The sequence below is a fragment of the Rattus rattus genome, chromosome 1, assembly GCF_011064425.1.
Source record: "Rattus rattus isolate New Zealand chromosome 1, Rrattus_CSIRO_v1, whole genome shotgun sequence".
Lineage (NCBI taxonomy): Eukaryota > Metazoa > Chordata > Mammalia > Rodentia > Muridae > Rattus > Rattus rattus.
This window is the reverse complement of record NC_046154.1, coordinates 251,084,229-251,103,115: the sequence shown is the minus strand read 5'-3', so window position 1 is coordinate 251,103,115 and position 18,887 is coordinate 251,084,229. Positions and strand designations below refer to the sequence as shown.

Sequence of the window (18,887 nt, the reverse complement as noted above, 5' to 3'; positions counted from 1 at the left end):
CATCACTCTTAGATAAGACAGAAACGTAAATCTTCATGATTTCTTACTTTTTAATTACTATTTTATGCATATGAGTGCTTTGCCTTCATATAAGTCCATGTACTCATGCATGTCTGGTGCCCATAGAGGCCTGGTGCCCATCAGATCCCTTGCAGGTAGAGTCACAGGCCGCTGCGACCCACCAGACATGGGTGCTGTGACTCAAATTACTCTTTTACCTGCTGAGCCATCTCTGCAGCCCCCACACCGAGAGGATATAGATGCCTTTCCAGGGGTTTTATGAGCAGATGTATGCCAGGAACCTGGGTTGAGGACCAAGCATTTTATATCACCAATCAAAATTCAATTTTATGACACCATATTCTACTTGTCATTAAAAATCCATTAAGTAGTCGGAGGGGATGTTGCACACCTTTAATCATGGTACTAGGGAGGCATTGGTCAGCAGATCTAAGAGTTTGAGGCCAGCTTGGTCTACATAGTGACTTCCAGGATAGTCAAGTCTACATAGACTCACCCCATCTCAAAACAAACAAAACAAACAGAAAACAAGAAAACCACTTAGTGGGTGCCTTCTAAAGACTTTTTCTGGGTTGGGGATTTAGCTCAGCGGTAGAGCGCTTGCCTAGCACACGCAAGGCCCTGGGTTCGGTCCCCAGCTCTGGGAAAAAAAAAAAAAAAAAAAAAAAAAAAAGAGTTTTTTCTAGTTGAGGTATTGGCCCATCTCGTCGGGATCATGTCCCCTGTTGGTTTGTATCCCATCGATATAACAAGATGACAAGATCTGGGGAGCAACACTAGAGACGATTGCAGGAGATGATGGAGTGTGTTACTAATGTTATATTTCTCATACTTAAAGGCATGCTTTTCAGATTGATCTCAGGACCTCTTTATTCTCTTAATAATTACTGCATTCTCAGCAAAGCATAGAGGCACACCTCTGTAATTCCAACACTTAGAATGTAGAGACAGGCAGATCTGGATTCAAAATCATTCTTGGCTTCTTAGATAGTTCAAGGCCATCCTGGGCTACTTGAAACTGTACTGTTAAAAAACAAAACCCCAGTATTAGAAAGCAAGCAAACCATTGAGACATTTTAAAAATGTATCTCACATGTCAACAAAAACATTTCTAGATTAACTTTCTAAAGCTTAGAGGAGGAGCTTGTGTGTCTGCAGACTTTGGACTATGGGAGTTCTTTTTCTGTTTGCAAGAACACGTGTAACAAGTGGAAAATCCCCCTCCTATAGGAGAATAAGGATTTTTAAAAGCAAGTTGTGTCTAACTACTTCATAAAAGGTTTTTTGGAGTAATTTTGAGTCAGGCACAATGGTATATTCCTGTATTCCCCACACTCAGGAGGTGGAGGCAGGAGTATCAACAGGTTTGGGGCCAGCAAGATGGCTCAGCAGATACAGGCACTTGTCGCCAAGCCTTACAGCATGAGTTTCACCCTAAAATTCATACTGTGGGCAGAAAATCAACTCCTCCAAGTTGTCCCCTCACCTCTATATGTGTGCCTTATACTAAATAGTTCTCATCATCCAAACTCCTAGAAAGACCTTAGAGGTGTTCTCCAGACTATATACTCTGAGAGCTCCCAGAGTCTTATTCTCTGTCTTCTGTTGTGTCTCAGTCCGGCCTGGGAATTTGCTAAATAGCCAGACTGACCTCTAACTCATAACCCTTTTCCTCCTCACCCTCCTAAGAGCTACAATACAGGCAGGAGTCATCCCTCTGAGCCCTCTTTTCTCTAAAAAAGATTGTTTATAGCCAGTATAGCCAAATGATGGTGACACATACCTTTAATCCTAGCATTTAGAAGACAGAGTCAGGCAGATCTCTCTCAGTTTGAGGAGAGCCTGATCAAATTTTAGGACAGCCAGAGCGGCAGAGAAACCCTGTCTTGGAAAAAAAGAAAAGAAAAGAAAGAAAACTGTGTTTATATACTTACTTATCTATGTAGGGTGTTTTGCCTGAATGTATGTCTGTGTACCTAGTGCATGCCTGGTGCCTGTGGAGGCCAAAAGAGGATGTTGGACCCCCTGGGACTGGAAGTACAGATGTTTTGAGCTGCCATGTGGACGGTGGGAGTTGAACTTTGATCCTCCAATAGAGCAGCCAGTGCTCTCAACCTCCGAGCCTTCCCTCCTCCTCCCTCACACACACCTTTTTTTTTTTTTTTTTTTAAATTTTATGTGTGTGGGTGTTTTCCTGCATGTGTCTGTGTAAAGGTGTCAGAAGTCCTGGAACTGGAGTTACAGACAGTGGGTGCTGGGATTTGAACTCAGGACCTCTGGAATAGCAGCCAGTGCTCTTGACCACTGACCCATCTCTCCACACACACACCCCCCCTATTTAATTTTGAGGCAAATTCTCTTAGCCCAGGCTGGCTTCTTGTGTAGCCAAGGATGGCCTTGAACTTCTCATCTTCCTGCCTCAACCCTGAGTTCTGGGATTGCAGCCCTGCATCATTACACACAGTTTATGTGATGTTCAGGATGCAGCCTGCACCTTTGTGCATGCTAGGCAGTCACTCTCTGCTGGGGGTCTTTCCCAGCACAGAAAGCAGAGTTGGGGGGTCCTTGCTGACAGGAGATAAGGAGTAGGAGAGGGAAGGGAGGGAGTTGGGGGTGCAGGTCAGGGGAATTTAGCGGGCCTGACTGTCTAGCATTCGGGCCATTTTTGCTGCTCTGACTTGCTCGCAACCACGTGCTTCTTTATTTATGTAAGTTTCACAGACAGAACAGACTAATGATTATCCAAGTGGAACAGAATGTATGTTTCACTTTTCGTTACATGTCTAGGGTTACAGTTCAGTCACAAATAGAAAAAAACAAACATTATTCTTATGTTAGCCCTATAACTCCAATGTAAAGACTAAAGAATTTCTCCTCAAAGCAACATTCATCATACGACAGCCTGGTTTTAGCTTGGCATGTTTGCTATTTGAAAGCACTCCAGACAAACAAAAAAATGTCTGAGCCAGGCTTCTTTTTTCTTCCTTCCTTTTTTTTTTTTTTTTTTTTTCCAGAGCTGAGGACCGAACCCAGGGCCTTACACTTTCTAGGCAAGCGCTCTACCACTGAGCTAAATCCCCAACCCCCTGAGCCAGGCTTCTTATAAATAGCAAATACTAATACTTTTACTATGTTTGATCTTCTAGATTACAAAGTAGAAAAAGTTTATCTTAGCCGATCTATCTGATTTACTGAATTCTATTCCTCCAGGGAAGTGCCCTGTCTCCCTATCTGTGAAGTACATTTTAAAGATCTCTCTCTCTCTCTCTCTCTCTCTCTCTCTCTCTCTCTCTAACCTATTCTCCTGGTCCATCAGGGTTTGTCAATTGTCTCTGTTTACCCTTCACCAATTATACTATTTGAGTTAACTCAGGGGCAGATACCCCAAGCAGATTCCTAGAGTAATGACCTCATTAATCTATTTGCTTATCAATCCCCAGGGCATAAGAAAGACTTCCAAATAAAATTAGCCAGATAAAGCTAATCTTAGGATGTTGCTAAAAGAACTCAGACATATTTTTTTCTCAGAAAAAGACATAAAATGAATTATAATGCAGAAAGTCCCAATAATGCAACACACAGAGACCAAAGGTTAGGGATAGGAGGACAGCGATTGTGGCAATCCGCTCAGCTCTACTGGAACTGTGGCCAGCAGCCATGCTGTGTCAACTCTTCCACCTGAGCCATATCCCCAGGCCCTCCTTCATTTTAAAACAAAAGTATTTACAGTTAGGCCTAATGGTTTCTGTGTGCATCTTGTGCACTTTTATGAGGGGCAGAATGAAGTTAAAATTGTATGTGGCTGGACCTTCAACAACAACGACGACGACAACAAGCTAACCCTGAACAAAAAGCTGGGCGTATGTAGTGTCACACACCTGTGACCCAGCATTCAGGAGGCAGAGGATGGCAGATCACTAAGTTCAAGTCTAGCCTGGTTTATATAGAGAATTCCAGATCAGCCAACAGCTACATAGGAGACCTTGTCTAAAAAAAATAAACAAATGAAAGTAAGTCGTGTGTGTGAGGCGGGGAGATGGCTCAGACCAAGAGCACTTGTTACTCTGACAGAGGACCAGACCAGGCAGCCCACAACCGCCTACAACTTCAGCTCTGGGGGATCGATCTGGCCTTGGTGGGCATCCACACACGTGTTGGAATACACTTTCACACGTGTATTCATACAAAGAGGGGGGAAATCGAGGGCCGGAGAGATGACTCAGTGGGTAAAACTGCTTCATGCCTGGGCTGATGACTGCTTTCCATTCTGGAACCCACATAGTGGAAGAAGAAAAACCAGCTCCCACAGATTAATTGTTCTTTGACCCCTCACAACACACACTCTCTCTCTCTCTCTCTCTCTCTCTCTCTCTCTCTCTCTCTCTCTCTCTCTCTCTCTCTCTACACACACACACACACACATATAACACTTTTTTTCAAAATAAGGAAGTGGAAGGAAGTTGTATATGTGTTGGAGGATTCTGGGTGCTTACACTCCACCTCTGCCACTCTGCCTTTGGGCTGCCCAGGCCCTTGACTTTCTAGCTGAAGGGACCTCCTGGCTTCAAGTGACAATGCAGCATAGGAATTTACTTGTTCCCCTAACACAGAATGTTGTAATTCAAAATGGTTTTGGTGAGAGAACGAAATCTCTGAAATAGATTTCTCTAGAAATAGATTCTTGTAAATTGTAATTATTGTCTGCAATAGCACTCCTACTCAGATGGTTAGAATTCTGTGGGACTCAGTAGGTTTATTTTATGCCTCTGGCACAACAGTGTGGTACATCATGACTGCTTCTCATCTGCGTCTTCTCATTCTCTGTAACTGAACAAATTGTTCTCAGGAAAGATATGAATCTATTTAGAGAAATTTAATTCAGATTCTGATAATCATGTGTTTGTATGACTTAGTACAAGGCGTGCATGCAGGTAACAGTGCGTGTGAAAACAGCCCTTTGTGTTTCTCGATGAGGAAGCACGTAGAGCCTCTGAGTGCACCCCCAGCCCTTAAGATATACCCTGCAGTGGTTAGCGTTGCACTGTGTGCATTTTATCGCAAATTTAAAAGCAAAACAGGAGTGAAAGCTCCTGAGGGCAGTGGAGTAGAAAAACCTGCTTAACCCTGTGGATAGCTAATCTCTAACCCTCCAGGGCTTTCCTGTACTTCCCAGTGCAGTGCAATAAGCAGAAAGGTGTTTGCTATATTTTATTCAGCATTTCTAGATAATTGGCAGCCAGCACATTGCCTAAGACACCACATTGCTGTAATCAGAAACTCCCATCTCAGCATTCAAGTTTCAAGCTTCACATTCTAATGAAACAGAGGGAATCTCTCTGTCTCTGTCTCTGTCTGTCTCTGTCTCTCTCTCTGTCTCTGTCTCTGTGTGTGTGCGTGCCTGCATGCGTGCATGTGTCCTCTCCTTTGAATTCCTGTTATTTGCTGCTGCTGGTCTCCTGGGATGACGACAACTTAGGCTGGTATTCGGCTACCTAGTTTCCTGTGCCACCTGCTTATTTTAGGTCACCTTAGGGAAGTCCAGAAGCTGGATTGAGATTCCCTGGCTGCTGTGAAAGGTACCACAGGGCTCCCTTCTGCCTCCCAGGGTTTATCCTCTGTTGTATCTGTTTTCTGTTTCTATGTAACAAATGTGACCATGCCTCCCAAGTTAAGTCATACCTGTTTATCATCTGTAAGGTAGGCCAGTGCAGGTTTACTGAGTAAACATCAAAACATTGCAAGAGCTATTTTCCTTTTTCAAGGCAGTGGTTCCCAGCCGTGGTCAAGACCCCTTTTGGGGGTGTTGAACAACCCTTTTACAGTGGTCGCCTAAGACCGTCTGCATATCAGATACTTACATTACAATTCATAAGAGTAGCAAAATTACACTTCTGAAGTAACGATGAAAATAATTTTATGCCTGGGGATCACCACAACATGAGGAACTATATTAAAGGGTTGTAGCATTAGGAAGGTTGACACCCACTGCTCTCACTTTCCAGAGGCTGCTACATTTCCTGACTAGTGGCATCTTCCCCCATGGCCAGAGTTTGCAGTTGGAGTCTCCTCTTACACCACATTGCTTTCTCCTCCTTATTCCTCTGATCCGTTCCTGAGTCTTCTTTGCTCTAGTGCTGGGAACAGAACCCAGAGTTTTCTCCTCCTCATCCTCCTTCTCTCCCTCCTGTCCCTTTTCCTTCTATCCCTCCTTCTCTTCCCCCTCCCCCTCCTCTTCCTTCTTCTCTTCCTTTTAATTGTTTTTGGTTTGGTTTGGTTTAGATAGAGTCTCACTATGTGGTTCAGAATTCTGTACGGATTTAGGCTGGCCTCAAACAGAGAGATCCACTTGCCTTGGATTCCCAAGTGCTGGAACTAAAGACCTGAACTCCTACACCCGTTAGGGTTTTGTTTTGTTTTGTTTTGTTTTGTTTTCATTTTTATTTTTTTACATTTAATTTATTTTACATGTAGATGTGTGTACACGAGTGTCAGAGAGCAGCATGTAGAAGTCAGTTCTCTCCTTCCATTTTATGGGTTCTAGGATTGATTCGATGTTGTCAGCTTGATGCTAAGAGCCTTTACTCAATGAGTCACTTTGCCAGCCCCTGCTACTTTTTTTAAAAAGATTTATTTTATGTATATGAGTACACTGTCGCTGTCTTCAGACACACCAGAAGAGGGCATCAGATCCCATTACAGATGGTTGTGAGCCACCATGTGGTTGCTGGGAATTGAACTCAGGACCTCTGGAAGAGCAGTCAGTGCTCTTAACCACTGAGCCATCTCTCCAGCCCGCCCCTGCTACTTTTAAGGAGTCTTGTAATTCTTCCTTCTCCCTTAGTCCTCCAAAATAATCTTCCCGTGTTAAGGTCAGCTGGTTAATAACCTACAACACACTGTGACATTTTCATAGGAGTTAGGACATCCATAAGTAAACAGTACTTCAGTTTCCGGTCTCTCCGCACACACGCATCCGCAGGCGCGCGCACACGCACACACACACACCTGCCAAATAATAATGACTTCTTGCATGCCTTTTCAGTTTTTGGTGATTATATTGATAAAGCACCTTAGGAAGTAATTATATATATGTACATGTGTGTCACACACATACACACACTGGTCTCTTGGGACAAGGTCTTGCCATGTAGCCTTGACTATCCTGGAACTTGCTATGCAGACCAAGCTGGCCTCAAATTTATAGAGATCTGCCTGCCTCTGCCTTCCGAATTCTGAGATCAAAGAGGTGTGCCACCATTTCCAAGTTAGCCTATATTTTTAGATTATTGACTATTTTGATTTTGAGGAGTATCAGAAGCATCATGGTACCAATTGACCTGAAGAAAAAAAGTCAATTTCATTTATCAGTTGTCTTCAAATGTGCTATAGTTTTGTTTCTTTTTCAGTATCAGAAAAACAAAAAGTATTTCTTTTGGAAAATTCAACTCTCCCTTCAAGTATCTAATAATAGAATTCTAAATGTGACTAATTCCTAGATTGACGCACTGTGTTTATTTGGTAAGAATTTAATTGAACTGACAGCACTAATCAGTTGGGTTTCTTTTTTAATGTTACCTGATAAATTTTGACTCAAGCATTTATGTTAGATGTGGTGTGCAGTTTTTATTTATAGTATTATGTTAGCCATATATATTATGTGTGTGTGTGTCTATATTTTTCTTCTTTCATATATTACATCCCAATGGCAGTTTCCCCTTTTTCCCTCTTCTCCTCTCCCCTCAGACCCTCAGAAAAGAGCAGGCCTCTCAGGGACATCAACCAAGCACAACATAACCAACTACAGTAAGACCAGACATATACCATTACATCAAGGCTGGACAAGGCAACCCAGTAGAAGGGAATGGGTCCTACAAGTAGGTGAGGGAGTCACTGACAGCCCACACTCCCACTGTTAGGATTTCCACAAGAATACCAAGCTATTTAGCCATAGCATGTATTACTGGACCTAGGTCAGACCCTACTGGTTCCCTGATCTCTCAAGTTCCCATGAGTTCTGGTCTGTTGATTCTGTGGGCCATGTTCTTAGCAGTTGATGTGGGCAGATGCAGAGTACCACAGCCAAACATTACTAATGAGTTTTTGATCATTTAAAAATTGCAGTCTGGGGGCTGGAGAGATGGCTCAGTGGTTAAGAGCACTGACTGCTCTTCCAGAGGTCATGAGTTCAATTCCCAGCAACCACATGGTGGCTCACAACCATCTATAATGAGATCTGGTGCCCTCTTCTGGCCTGCAGTCACATATGCAGACAGAATGCTGTACATAAAGTAAATAAATAAATCTTTAAAAAAAAAAATTGCAGTCTGGGGTTGGAAAGATGGCTCAGTGATTAAGGGACTTGATGCTCTTCCAGAGGTCCTGAGTTCAATTCCCAGCAACCACATTGTGGCTCACAACTATCTATAGTAATAGAATCTGATGCCCTCTTCTGGTATGCATACAGACATGCAGACAGAGCACCCATGTACATAAATAAATAAATAAACCTTTAAAAAAAAAAGCAGTCTGCAGCTGGGGAGACTGATCAGTGGTTAGGAACACTGGTTGCTATTGTAGATGACCTGGCGGCATGATTCCCAGCACCCACATGGCGGCTCACAGCCATCTGAACTCCAGTTGGGGGAATCTGACATCTTGTAGTCTCCGATTGCACCAGGAGGGCCTATAGTGCACAGACAGACATGCATGTAGATATAAAGAAAAACTACACGCGTTTCCCCAGCTGTGGCCATGTTTATTACTGTAATGGCTAAAGCCCTTTTTAACTTTGCAGGGAAGCGTGACTGCCATGACAGTGTTCTTTCCCTTGGATACTGCTAGACTTCGGCTTCAGGGTGAGTATTGATCCTTTGATGTCTGGGAAGCATTTTCTCCTACACACCGCACCAAGATAAGGACATTCTCTCTACACACTGCTGTGTCTGTTTGCTGGCTTGGTTTTGTGTCAGGGTTTTATATATAGCCTAACTGGCTTCAAACGCATTCTATAGCCTAACCATGACTCATCCTCCTGCCTCCACCTCTAAAGTTCTTGCATCATAACTATGCACCTTATTTAAATATTTGATCCCTACTCCTCCTCTTTCTGTACTGGGGGTGAACAAGCTTTGTACAGCATTAGGCCAGTGCTTAGCCCACTTGGACTGAGTGCCCACCGCCATATTGTTCTCCAAGGAGAACTGTGGCAACGCAAGTTAAAGTAAATAAGAGGGTCACCTGTAGAAAATCCCCAAGGTGTAGTCGGAAAGGTTGGAATAGCGAGTGTATGGGAGCAGTTCCTATTATAAACTGACTAGCGATAACTTAAGAAACAGTCTTCAATACCAAGACTCTGCAGGCTCTTAGAAGAGAAAAAGGGTGGTCTGAAGGGTTAAGTCAAGGGAACCAGAGATGAGTGAATTTCCTCACACTAGAAAGTGATTACATGCAGCTCTTTTACTCATGCCAGTACCCCAAGACATCTGCCCTTCTGAAGTCCAGCTCACTGATTTTATCATGTAGCAAGTCCATACATGAGAAAGGGTATTTTTTTTCTTTAGCAGTTATTAGAAAGGCAGGTGGGAAATGTACTGTCTATACTTCTGTGTAATAGATTTCTATATTAGGGCAATGCACAGCATGATGGGTAAGTGGGCAGAGGAACTGGGACTGCACTTACACCACTGGTGTCTGGGCACTGCAGTGTAATGTCCAACAAACAAATCAAACAGGGTTGACCATGGAAACCAAATATCTTAAGAGTGAACCCCAAGGACGGGTACTGCCAGTTTTGGTAAAGGAATCAGTGCTGTGACAAAGTGAGGAGCTGATACAGGATAGACTCAGCAGGGAGCTGGCCTAGCCAGCCTCAGCTTTCCTGATTTGTCCATCCCAGTCATTCACAGGAGGGTGCCCGCCTTGGGGACATCAGACCCTGAGGAGGAGGACTTGTTCCACTGCCTTTTGGCTACCAGCCTGCAGTTTCTTAGAAGAGTCACGGTGGATGAGCCGTGGTATTAGCCATTTCTACTCTGAGACCAAAGGGCTTCTTTCATGTACAGCCTCAAGTCACTGCTGTTTGTGTAAACCCCATGGCTTTTACAGTAGGCAGCCGGGCCGGGCTTCACATGTGCTAGGCTAGTGCTCCACCCGACTTTCAAGCCTTAAACTGGGCATTTTTAAGGGAGGAAGGTTTTCTAAAGAGCATGGAAACTGGGAAGCAGCGGAGACAAATACCTCCTCCCTGCTCATCTAGACACGTCATCCTGAGCAGCCTGTAAGCATCCAGTACTACAGGGTTTGGCATTTTGCTATAATTGGTTTTTTTTCCTTACTCCTTTCTATTCATCTTGAAATTATAAACCAGTGCCACAACTTGCATAAAGACAGTTTGAAAACTAACTCGAAGGTACTTTGTCTACTGGTTGTGATTAAAATTTTTAGATAGGCAATTATTAATTATTTATTATTAATTATTATTTTTAGATAGGCAATTATTAATATAACTCACAAAGCAAAATACATAGAAAGGAGAACTATACAGGGAAACCCCCAGTCCACCTTCACCCCTCCCCACCATTCTTAACACTGTAGTTTCTTGGTATCGCCATTGCTAGAAAGATCTTTCTTTCTTTGTCTCTTAGTATTTAGAATGACTTTTAAGTGTATGTATGTTAAGTGTCTGTGTGGGGGTATGTGCACATGAGTGCAGGTGACCTCAGAAGCCAGGAGCTTTGGAATCCCTAGAGTGATTGTGAGCCACCCATGATGGGTGCTGAGCCATCTCTCCAGCCCCAAGAGCTCTCTATTTGGACATCCTTCAGAACGGCAGAATGGTGTAGAGCAGTCATTGTGTGCACACCTACAGTCCCAGCTACTGGGAGTCTGAGGCCTGTGGACTATTTCAGCATAGGAGCTATACTGAGATCTTGTTTCTGAGGGAAGAAGGAAGAGAGAATGAGAGAGGCAGAACAAAGTAAAAAGAGGGATGGGTGTGGCAGAGTCTGAGCCCACTGGTGTATAGGAGGGAAGCATGAGACTGTCAGCCAGCCTTTCCTGGTGTCCTAGATAGCCTTTTAGACTTTGTGCAGTGACAAGCAAGTAACATATGTTCCGTGTCTTCTGTCACACTCACCTAAAAAACAGTTTGCTCTGCCTTACACCTTGCATTTAAAAATACTCTTTTTTTAGATTTTATTTATATATGGGTGTTTTGCCCAAATGTGTGTCTGTATAGTACATGTGTGCCTCATCCCCACAGAGACCAGAAAAGGCACCAGATTCTCTGGGACTGGAGTTACAGATGATTGTGAGTCACCATGTGGTTGCTGTGAATTGAACCTGGGTCCTCTGGAAGAGCAGCCAGTTCCCTTAACTGCTGAGCCATCTCTCCAGCTCCCCTCCCCTGAAACTTTGCATTGCAAGCCTGGCAGTGTGCTTTTCTTTATCCAGTCTTCCAGTTGTCAAGTAGTCGGTGTGCATGCACCATACCCTGCTTACCCTTGCCCTACTGAAAAAGAATTCTTGGGTTGCATTACTTTTCTGTTATTGTTTTTCTTGCAAATACGATGTAATAATAGATTTGTTCATAAGCCATTTTGTTTCTGTAAACTTTATGGGATAAATTCCCAGATGTGAGATTTCTTCCAAATCAAGGGGTAAATGTGTGATTTTGAGTAAATGCCAGATTGCTTTTAATGGGGACTGACTAACTTGCCATTTCATAAGATACACTGGTACCAATTTTAATTCTAGAGAAACTGGTTCATTTCCACATTTTTGTTTTCAGATTAATTTTATAGCAGGGCAGGAAATTTGAAGTTAACCGAAATGTGGATATTGTTTTCAGTGACTATGCACACGGAATGAGGGTGCTGTTCTTCTGGGATTCGAGCTTAGGAAGCAGCACAAAGCCAGACGCTTGAAATTTGAGCTCTAATCCTGGCTTTGCTTTTGTTTCCCTAGCCTCTTTTATAAAAGGAAGAGAGTAGAGGCTGAAAGATGGCTCAGAGGTTAAGAGCGTTTGCAGCTCTAACAGAGGACCTGGGTTCAGTTCCCAGCACCCAGATGGCGGTTCTGAACCATCCCTAACTCCAGCTGTAGGTTATCTAACACCCTCTCTGACTCCCCTGGGCACCAGGCACATGTATGGTACTTGTATACATGTAGGCAAAACATTCATATATAGAAAATAAATCTTTTTTTTAAAAAGAGAAATAATCAGTTTCCTTTATAATTTATGGAAATAAGAATGAGAACTGCATGTTGGTTTTAAGAAGATCACACGGGGTTGGGGATTTAGCTCAGTGGTAGAGCGCTTGCCTAGCAAGCGCAAGGCCCTGGGTTCGGTCCCCAGCTCCGAAAAAAAAAAGAAAAAAGATCACTGTCTGAGGCTGGAGAACTGGCTAAGCCATTAAGAACATTCATGGATTCAGAACATTATGGGTCCAGAGAACCCAGGTTTGGTTCCTAGCACCTACATCACAAGGGTCACAATTGCCCGTACCTGCAGGTCTGGGGGATCTGATACCCTCTGGCCTCCAGGATTCCCTGCATACACATGGCACACATAAAGTCACACAGGCACACATACATAGGAAGGAAGGGAAGTGGGGAAGGAAGGATAGATACATGGATGATATGGAGCTAGAAAGATGGTGTATGGCTACAAACATATATTGCTCTTCCAGAGGACCCAAATTCAGCTCTCAGTAATCCAGTTCCAGGGGATCCTGTACCCTCTTCTGGCCTCCAAGGGAACCTGCATTCATGCATTCACTGACACACAAACACACACACAAACAAATCATTAAAAGTAAATATTTTAAGAAAGAGCCTAGTAAAACCCCAGAGATAGCATTTCTGCTTTACTGTGGCACTTAGGGTTGAAGTTAAAATTCTTTCTGAGTAACAGATGAAACCCAAGGAGTTTTCTCTGGGGAAGTAAAGCCATTGGTTCCGCACACTGGAGGTTCTGAGGCAAACAAAGTAGGGATCTCAAAGAACAGGTGAGAGTCTATGCAGATGAAGTGATGACGCGTTGGTGAAACTTGCTGATGCTGCAGACGGTACTTGTCTTCATTCTTACAGTCGATGAAAAAAGAAAGTCAAAAACGACACATGCAGTGCTCCTGGAGATAATCAAGGAGGAAGGCCTGTGAGTACCACCCATTTCACAACTCCGTCAGAGGGTCTTAGACTGAGACTCAGGTGCCGAGGCTTAACGTCTCTGCTGGAGGCTTGCAGCCCTGAGATGTGTAGAGGCATGTGTGTTCTTAATTCCCTACAGATCTGTTGGCCATTTGGTTTTTGTTTTGTTTTGTTTTTAGATTTATTTCTGTGTATTTGTACTTTTCTTACATGAATGTATCATGTGTGTACCAGATGCTCAAGGAAGCAGTAAGAGGGTGTTGGGTCCCCGGAACTGGTTTATATATGGTTGTGAACCACCATGTTGGTCCTGGGAACCAAATCCAGGTCTTCTTCAAGAGCAACAAAAGTCCTTAACTGCTAAGCCCTCTCTCTAGCCGCCACCATTTACTTACTTACTTAATTTTTTATGGTGCCTTCTAAGACACTTTTTTTTCTTTTTTGGCTTTTTGAAACAGGGTTTCTCTGTGTATCCCTAGCAGTCCTAGAACTCACTCTGTAGACCAGGCTGGCTTCAAACTGAGAAAGATTCTGCCTTCTAAGTGCTGGGATTAAGGCACCACTGCACAGCCAAATTTAATGTACAGTAAAGCAACAGGGTCGTCGCTTTCAGAGTTGAGGATTGAGCTCACTGACCCTGTTTGCATAGCCTTTACAGGGCCTGGTGTCAGTGCCAGTAGCACACATTGCACAAAACATACACACACACACACACACACACACACACACACACTGACACACACACACACCACACACACACACACACACACACACACACACACACACACACACACACACACACTCACACACACACACACACACACTGACACACACACACACACACACACAGACACACTGCACACACACTGCACACACACACACACATACACATGACACACACACACACTGACACACACTCTGACACACATATACAGACACACACACAGACACACTGACACACACACAGACATTCACACACACAGAGACACACACTGACACTGACACACACACTGACACACACACTGACACACACTGACACACACACTCACACACTCACACACACACACTGACACTGACACACACTCTGACATTCACACACACACACACACACACACACACACACACACTGACACACACACACACACACACACTGACACACACACACACACACACACACACACACTCACACACACACACACACACACACACATACACACACTGACACACACACACATACACACTGACACACACACACACCCACGGCTCGTTGCTATTAATTGCATCCAGACAGATTGCATTCTTTTTCTTCTTTTTTAAATTTCTTTAAATTTGTATTTGGAAATAATGTCAGAGTTGCAAACAGTTTCAAAACTAAAATTGGTTCAGAGAACCACGCGAGCTTTAGCTGTTTAGTCACCATTTTTATGTCTCCAGTTATGTCCACACTTGCCCTCCCTCTGCCTCTGTCTTTAACACACACATGCATATCACACGATCTTTTTCAGTTACTTAAATATCAGTTACATGCATCAAAGCATTTAACCTTTATGATGTTACGTTGACACTTTAAAATAATATATTCTCCTCCTTTTTTTTTTTTTTTTTTTTTTTTTGAGATAAAGTCTCCCTATAGGGCCTGGCTGGCCTGGAACAAGCTATGTTGACCTTGATCTCGTAGGATCCACCTTCCTCTGCCTCCTGAGTGCGGAGATTAAAGGTGTGAGTTTTAATTCTTGTTTTAAGTTTGCCCGGAGGCCAGAAGAAGGCACCAGATCCCATTACAGATGGTTGTGAGCCACCATGTGGTTGCTGGGAATTGAACTCAGGACCTCTGGAAGAGCAGTCAGTGCTCTTGACCACTGCTCGTGTGTATTGTTGATAAGAATAATGAGTGCCTAGGAAGGACTAAGGTGAGTACCTGTAGTGTCCACTTCACCGGAAGCTGGGGAAGAGCTGCTTACGCAGGAGTTCAGTCAGGCCGCACAGTGTGATGAAACATCTCCTGCTCCCCCGCCAGCCTCCTGTCATCCATTGTGCTTTCTGGTGTGTGGCTTAGGGACTTCCTGCAGCTCGAAGCACCCACCTGTAGGGAGAACATTTAAGGTGCTGCCGATGTCCTGCTCTTTGTCAGACCTGGAGATCGTCAGCAGAGACCAGGCTTTCCTGGCTCCCTACTGCTTACTTCTCTCAGTTCTGTGACAACCAAGAGAAGGGAGGGGAGGTTTAGTCTGACTTACTTCACAGTCTATCACGATAGGTCAGGCACGCCACCTGACCACATTGTCTCCACGGGAAGTGGGACTACGCTGTCCGCAGCGACTGTTCCCTCTTGCAAGGCTCTACCTCTTACAGACTTCACAGTCTTCTAAAACAGTTGCGGGTAGAGGTGTTGCCATCAAGCAGTCAGAGCCTGTTGGGGAGTGGTTTACGTTCACACCTTGACAGGCTTCTCTGGCAATTGCCCGTGGCTTTTGTCCATGATCTTTACTTTGCTTATTGTGTTTTTCTCCATAGCCTGGCACCATATCGAGGATGGTTTCCAGTTATTTCCAGTCTCTGCTGCTCCAATTTTGTCTATTTTTACACTTTTAATAGTCTCAAAGCAGTGTGGGTCAAAGGTCAACGTTCTTCCACAGGAAAAGATCTGGCGATTGGATTTGTAGCAGGTAACAAAGCTTTCTGTGTGTAAAATGTGTGTCTATTTTAATGGTGATCCGTGATTCATGTGTCCTCTCAGAGATGGTTTTAGCACCCAGTGATGCTGCAGAGAATGTGACCAGGCTTCCGACATGTCTACTTAATGTGATAATAAAAACACATGGCATACAATTTGCCGCTAGCCATTTTAAGGTAAGCCAGTCACGTGAAATATGCTTGCATTTTAAAACTGACACCAGAGGTGTTCGTTTTACAAACCTCATACACCCTAAGTAAATTCCCCGTCTCTCCTCCCCTAGCCTTTGGTAGCCATCATCCATCCTACTTTCTGCTTTTAAGGATTTGACTACATTAGCTACTGTGTGTGAGTGAAATTGTATCGTATTTGTCTTTTGTAGTGGACTTATTTCACTCAGTAGTATCCCCGAGATTCAAGTATATTGTAGCATTTGACAGACATGTCCCTTTGTATGTCTAGATAATACTCAGCTGTATGAATCCATCACGTTGTGTGAATCCATTCATCTGCTAATGGACACTTGGGTGGCATCCAGCACTTACTGTTGTGAACAGTGCTTCATGAACAACCTACTCCCATGGGCAGGGCATCTTAAAAGATGCCCTCCTCTCAAGTACTTATGTATATATGTCCCCAAGTGGAGCTATAGGATCATGCGTAACTGTCATGAGCATGTTATGTCGGAAGCAATGATGGATACATTAATGTCTTTTTACAATGTCAGAATTTTTTAATAACAATAAATTTACAAGCTCCGTCAGTTTCATTGGCTGTAATTTGCTGTGTCCCAATTTCCCTTGGTAGCTGGCAGTTCTTTTGTTGTGATCTTAGCCACTGATATACTCTTTAGAGCTCACATTGTAATCAACTGTAATGATGTGTGTGAGCACTAGGGGACAGAGGGTTAAAGAGGTGGAGGCAGGGGGATGGGTGTAAACAGATTCCGGGGTGCCGTGTTAGCCAATGTGTCCTGCTAGAGATGCTGCTAGCACAGAGCCAGACTGCAGACCTCACAGGCTTGACCTGAGCCTGAGGAGAGTGAGGGTGCTGATGAGAGGGCTGGCCTGTGGAGGCTGCAGGAGTGAGAGGCAGGCCCCGGTGACACACTAGTAGACTATCAGATGGCCATGGGAGTAGGCTGTGTCAGCAGTGGCACAGAGCAGGGCTGAAGCCCCTAAAGTGCCTAGAACGTCTCTGCTGCCTACTCTAGTCCCATGGCACACGCCCGATGGTCAGATGATCGGTTAGTGGGGACTGTCAATGGTATAGTGTCAACGTCTCCTTCATGAGGCTCAGGTAAGGGTGTTTCACCTTTTTTGGTCTGGTACGTCCTAGGTCCTGCTTCTTCTGGTATGTGACTGTGAGGTTCTGACCTACTTTGCTGCTTTATAGGGTGATACCCATTTTACTTGAAGGAACACGTAATCACTGGCGTGTGCCTTGTGGGTGGTGCTGGACAGGCAGTGGTGTCTAGATGCACGACGAGGAGACTTGTTCTATGCCTGCGTTCACAGTGAAGGCTGAGTCAGTGCTGCATGGAGGGCAGAGTGACTGTGGCTGGGTGAGTTCAGTGTCGTCGCAGCTGCAGTCCTCTGTCTGCTTTGGGGCAGCGTCCATGCCAGGTGTACCGTTATGGTCCAGTGATCGTATGTAGGTTTCTCACACTCTTCTCTCCTCACCACTTTCTCTCTTGTGCTGACCGTCACCCTAACCAGTGTGTGTTTGCTTTGTCCGGTGTTCTCTGTGTATCCATTGCATGTTTGTATATTATCTCTACAGGAGTGCCCTTTCAAGTTCTTGGCCTGCCTGCTTGCTTGCTTTCCTTCCTTCCTTCCTTCCTTCCTTCCTTCCTTCCTTCCTTTCCTTCCTTCCTTTCCTTCCTTCCTTCCTTCCTTCCTTCCTTCCTTTCCTTCCTTCCTTCCTTTCCTTCCTTCCTTTCCTTCCTTCCTTCCTTTCCTTCCTTCCTTCCTTCCTTCCTTTCTTTCTTTCTTTTAAAAACCAAGCTATGGTCTTTGCGTTCTTGAGTTGTAGGAATCCTTTACACTTATAACTTCTGGTACCTGGCTCAGCCCCTAAAACCATTCTTCTGGGTGTCATGTCTGCCACTGCTTCTGTTGACCTTGGTCCTTGTGGCAAGGACAACGGTCCTGAGTAAAATGAGAATCCTGGTCCTCAGGAGGCTTATAGTCCCGTGGGGCAAGACAGACAATCAGGAAGATAAAGGTAATGTGCAGCCTGTTAGAGCATCAGGACCAAGGGCAGATCTAATCAGAGGAGGGTGGAGAGTGTGGCTGGCCAAGGGACTGGTTTAGACAGCGTGGCTTTTCCCCTTTTGTTTCTTTTTTGTTTGGTTTGGTTTCTGGACAGGGTTTCCTTTTGTATTGTTGGCTGTCCTAGAACTAGCTCTGTAGACCAGCTGGGCTTGAATTTGCAGAGATCCGTCTGCTTTAAAGGTGTTTACCTCACCGCCTAGGTCATTGTGGCTATTTTAAAGGAGGTGATATAGACAGGCAGAAACATGGCAGGAATGTTCTGGAACAGAGCAGAGGCCAATGTGGCTGCAGAGAACAGAGGACCAGGTCATGTAGCACTTCACAGGACAAGAGGTAGGAAGCGACTGGAGGGCCCTCAACAGCAGCTCAAGGCTCTCACTTGTGTTCTAACATGAAACCGTTGACCACTGTGCTGAGCGTGCTTGAAGAGTGAAGGAGGCAAGACAGTTAGGAGCAGGAAGCAGAGAATGAGCTGGAAGTAGGGTAAGGCTACAAACCCTCCTCCAGCAAGGCTCCACACCCTAAAGTGGTCCCGTAACCTCCCCAGACAGTGTGACCAACTAAAGACCACGCGTGCAGATACATGAACCGATGAAGACATTCATCCAGGCCACAACAAGCGCAGGTCTAATTTGTCCTGTCTTTCCCTCATCTCTCCCCAGTAGCCAAGCCCTCTACCACATCCTTTTCTCCCTCTTTTCCTGCCAGCTCAGAGGCTACTGCACATCCCTTTCTCACGGTAATGCTTTTGGATGCAGACAGCTGAG

General features: G+C 44.5%; 1 protein-coding gene across 1 annotated transcript in view; it reads left to right on the top strand.

Moving 5' to 3' along the window:
• Window positions 1–18,887, top strand: part of Slc25a17 (solute carrier family 25 member 17) — a 44,253-nt gene that overhangs the window by 9,622 nt on the left and 15,744 nt on the right. Inside the window, exons 2-4 of the mRNA XM_032918223.1 lie at window positions 8,816–8,876; window positions 13,111–13,177; window positions 15,685–15,836. Of these exons, the coding sequence (XP_032774114.1) occupies window positions 8,816–8,876; window positions 13,111–13,177; window positions 15,685–15,836 (280 nt within the window). The remainder of the gene's footprint in view (window positions 1–8,815; window positions 8,877–13,110; window positions 13,178–15,684; window positions 15,837–18,887) is intronic.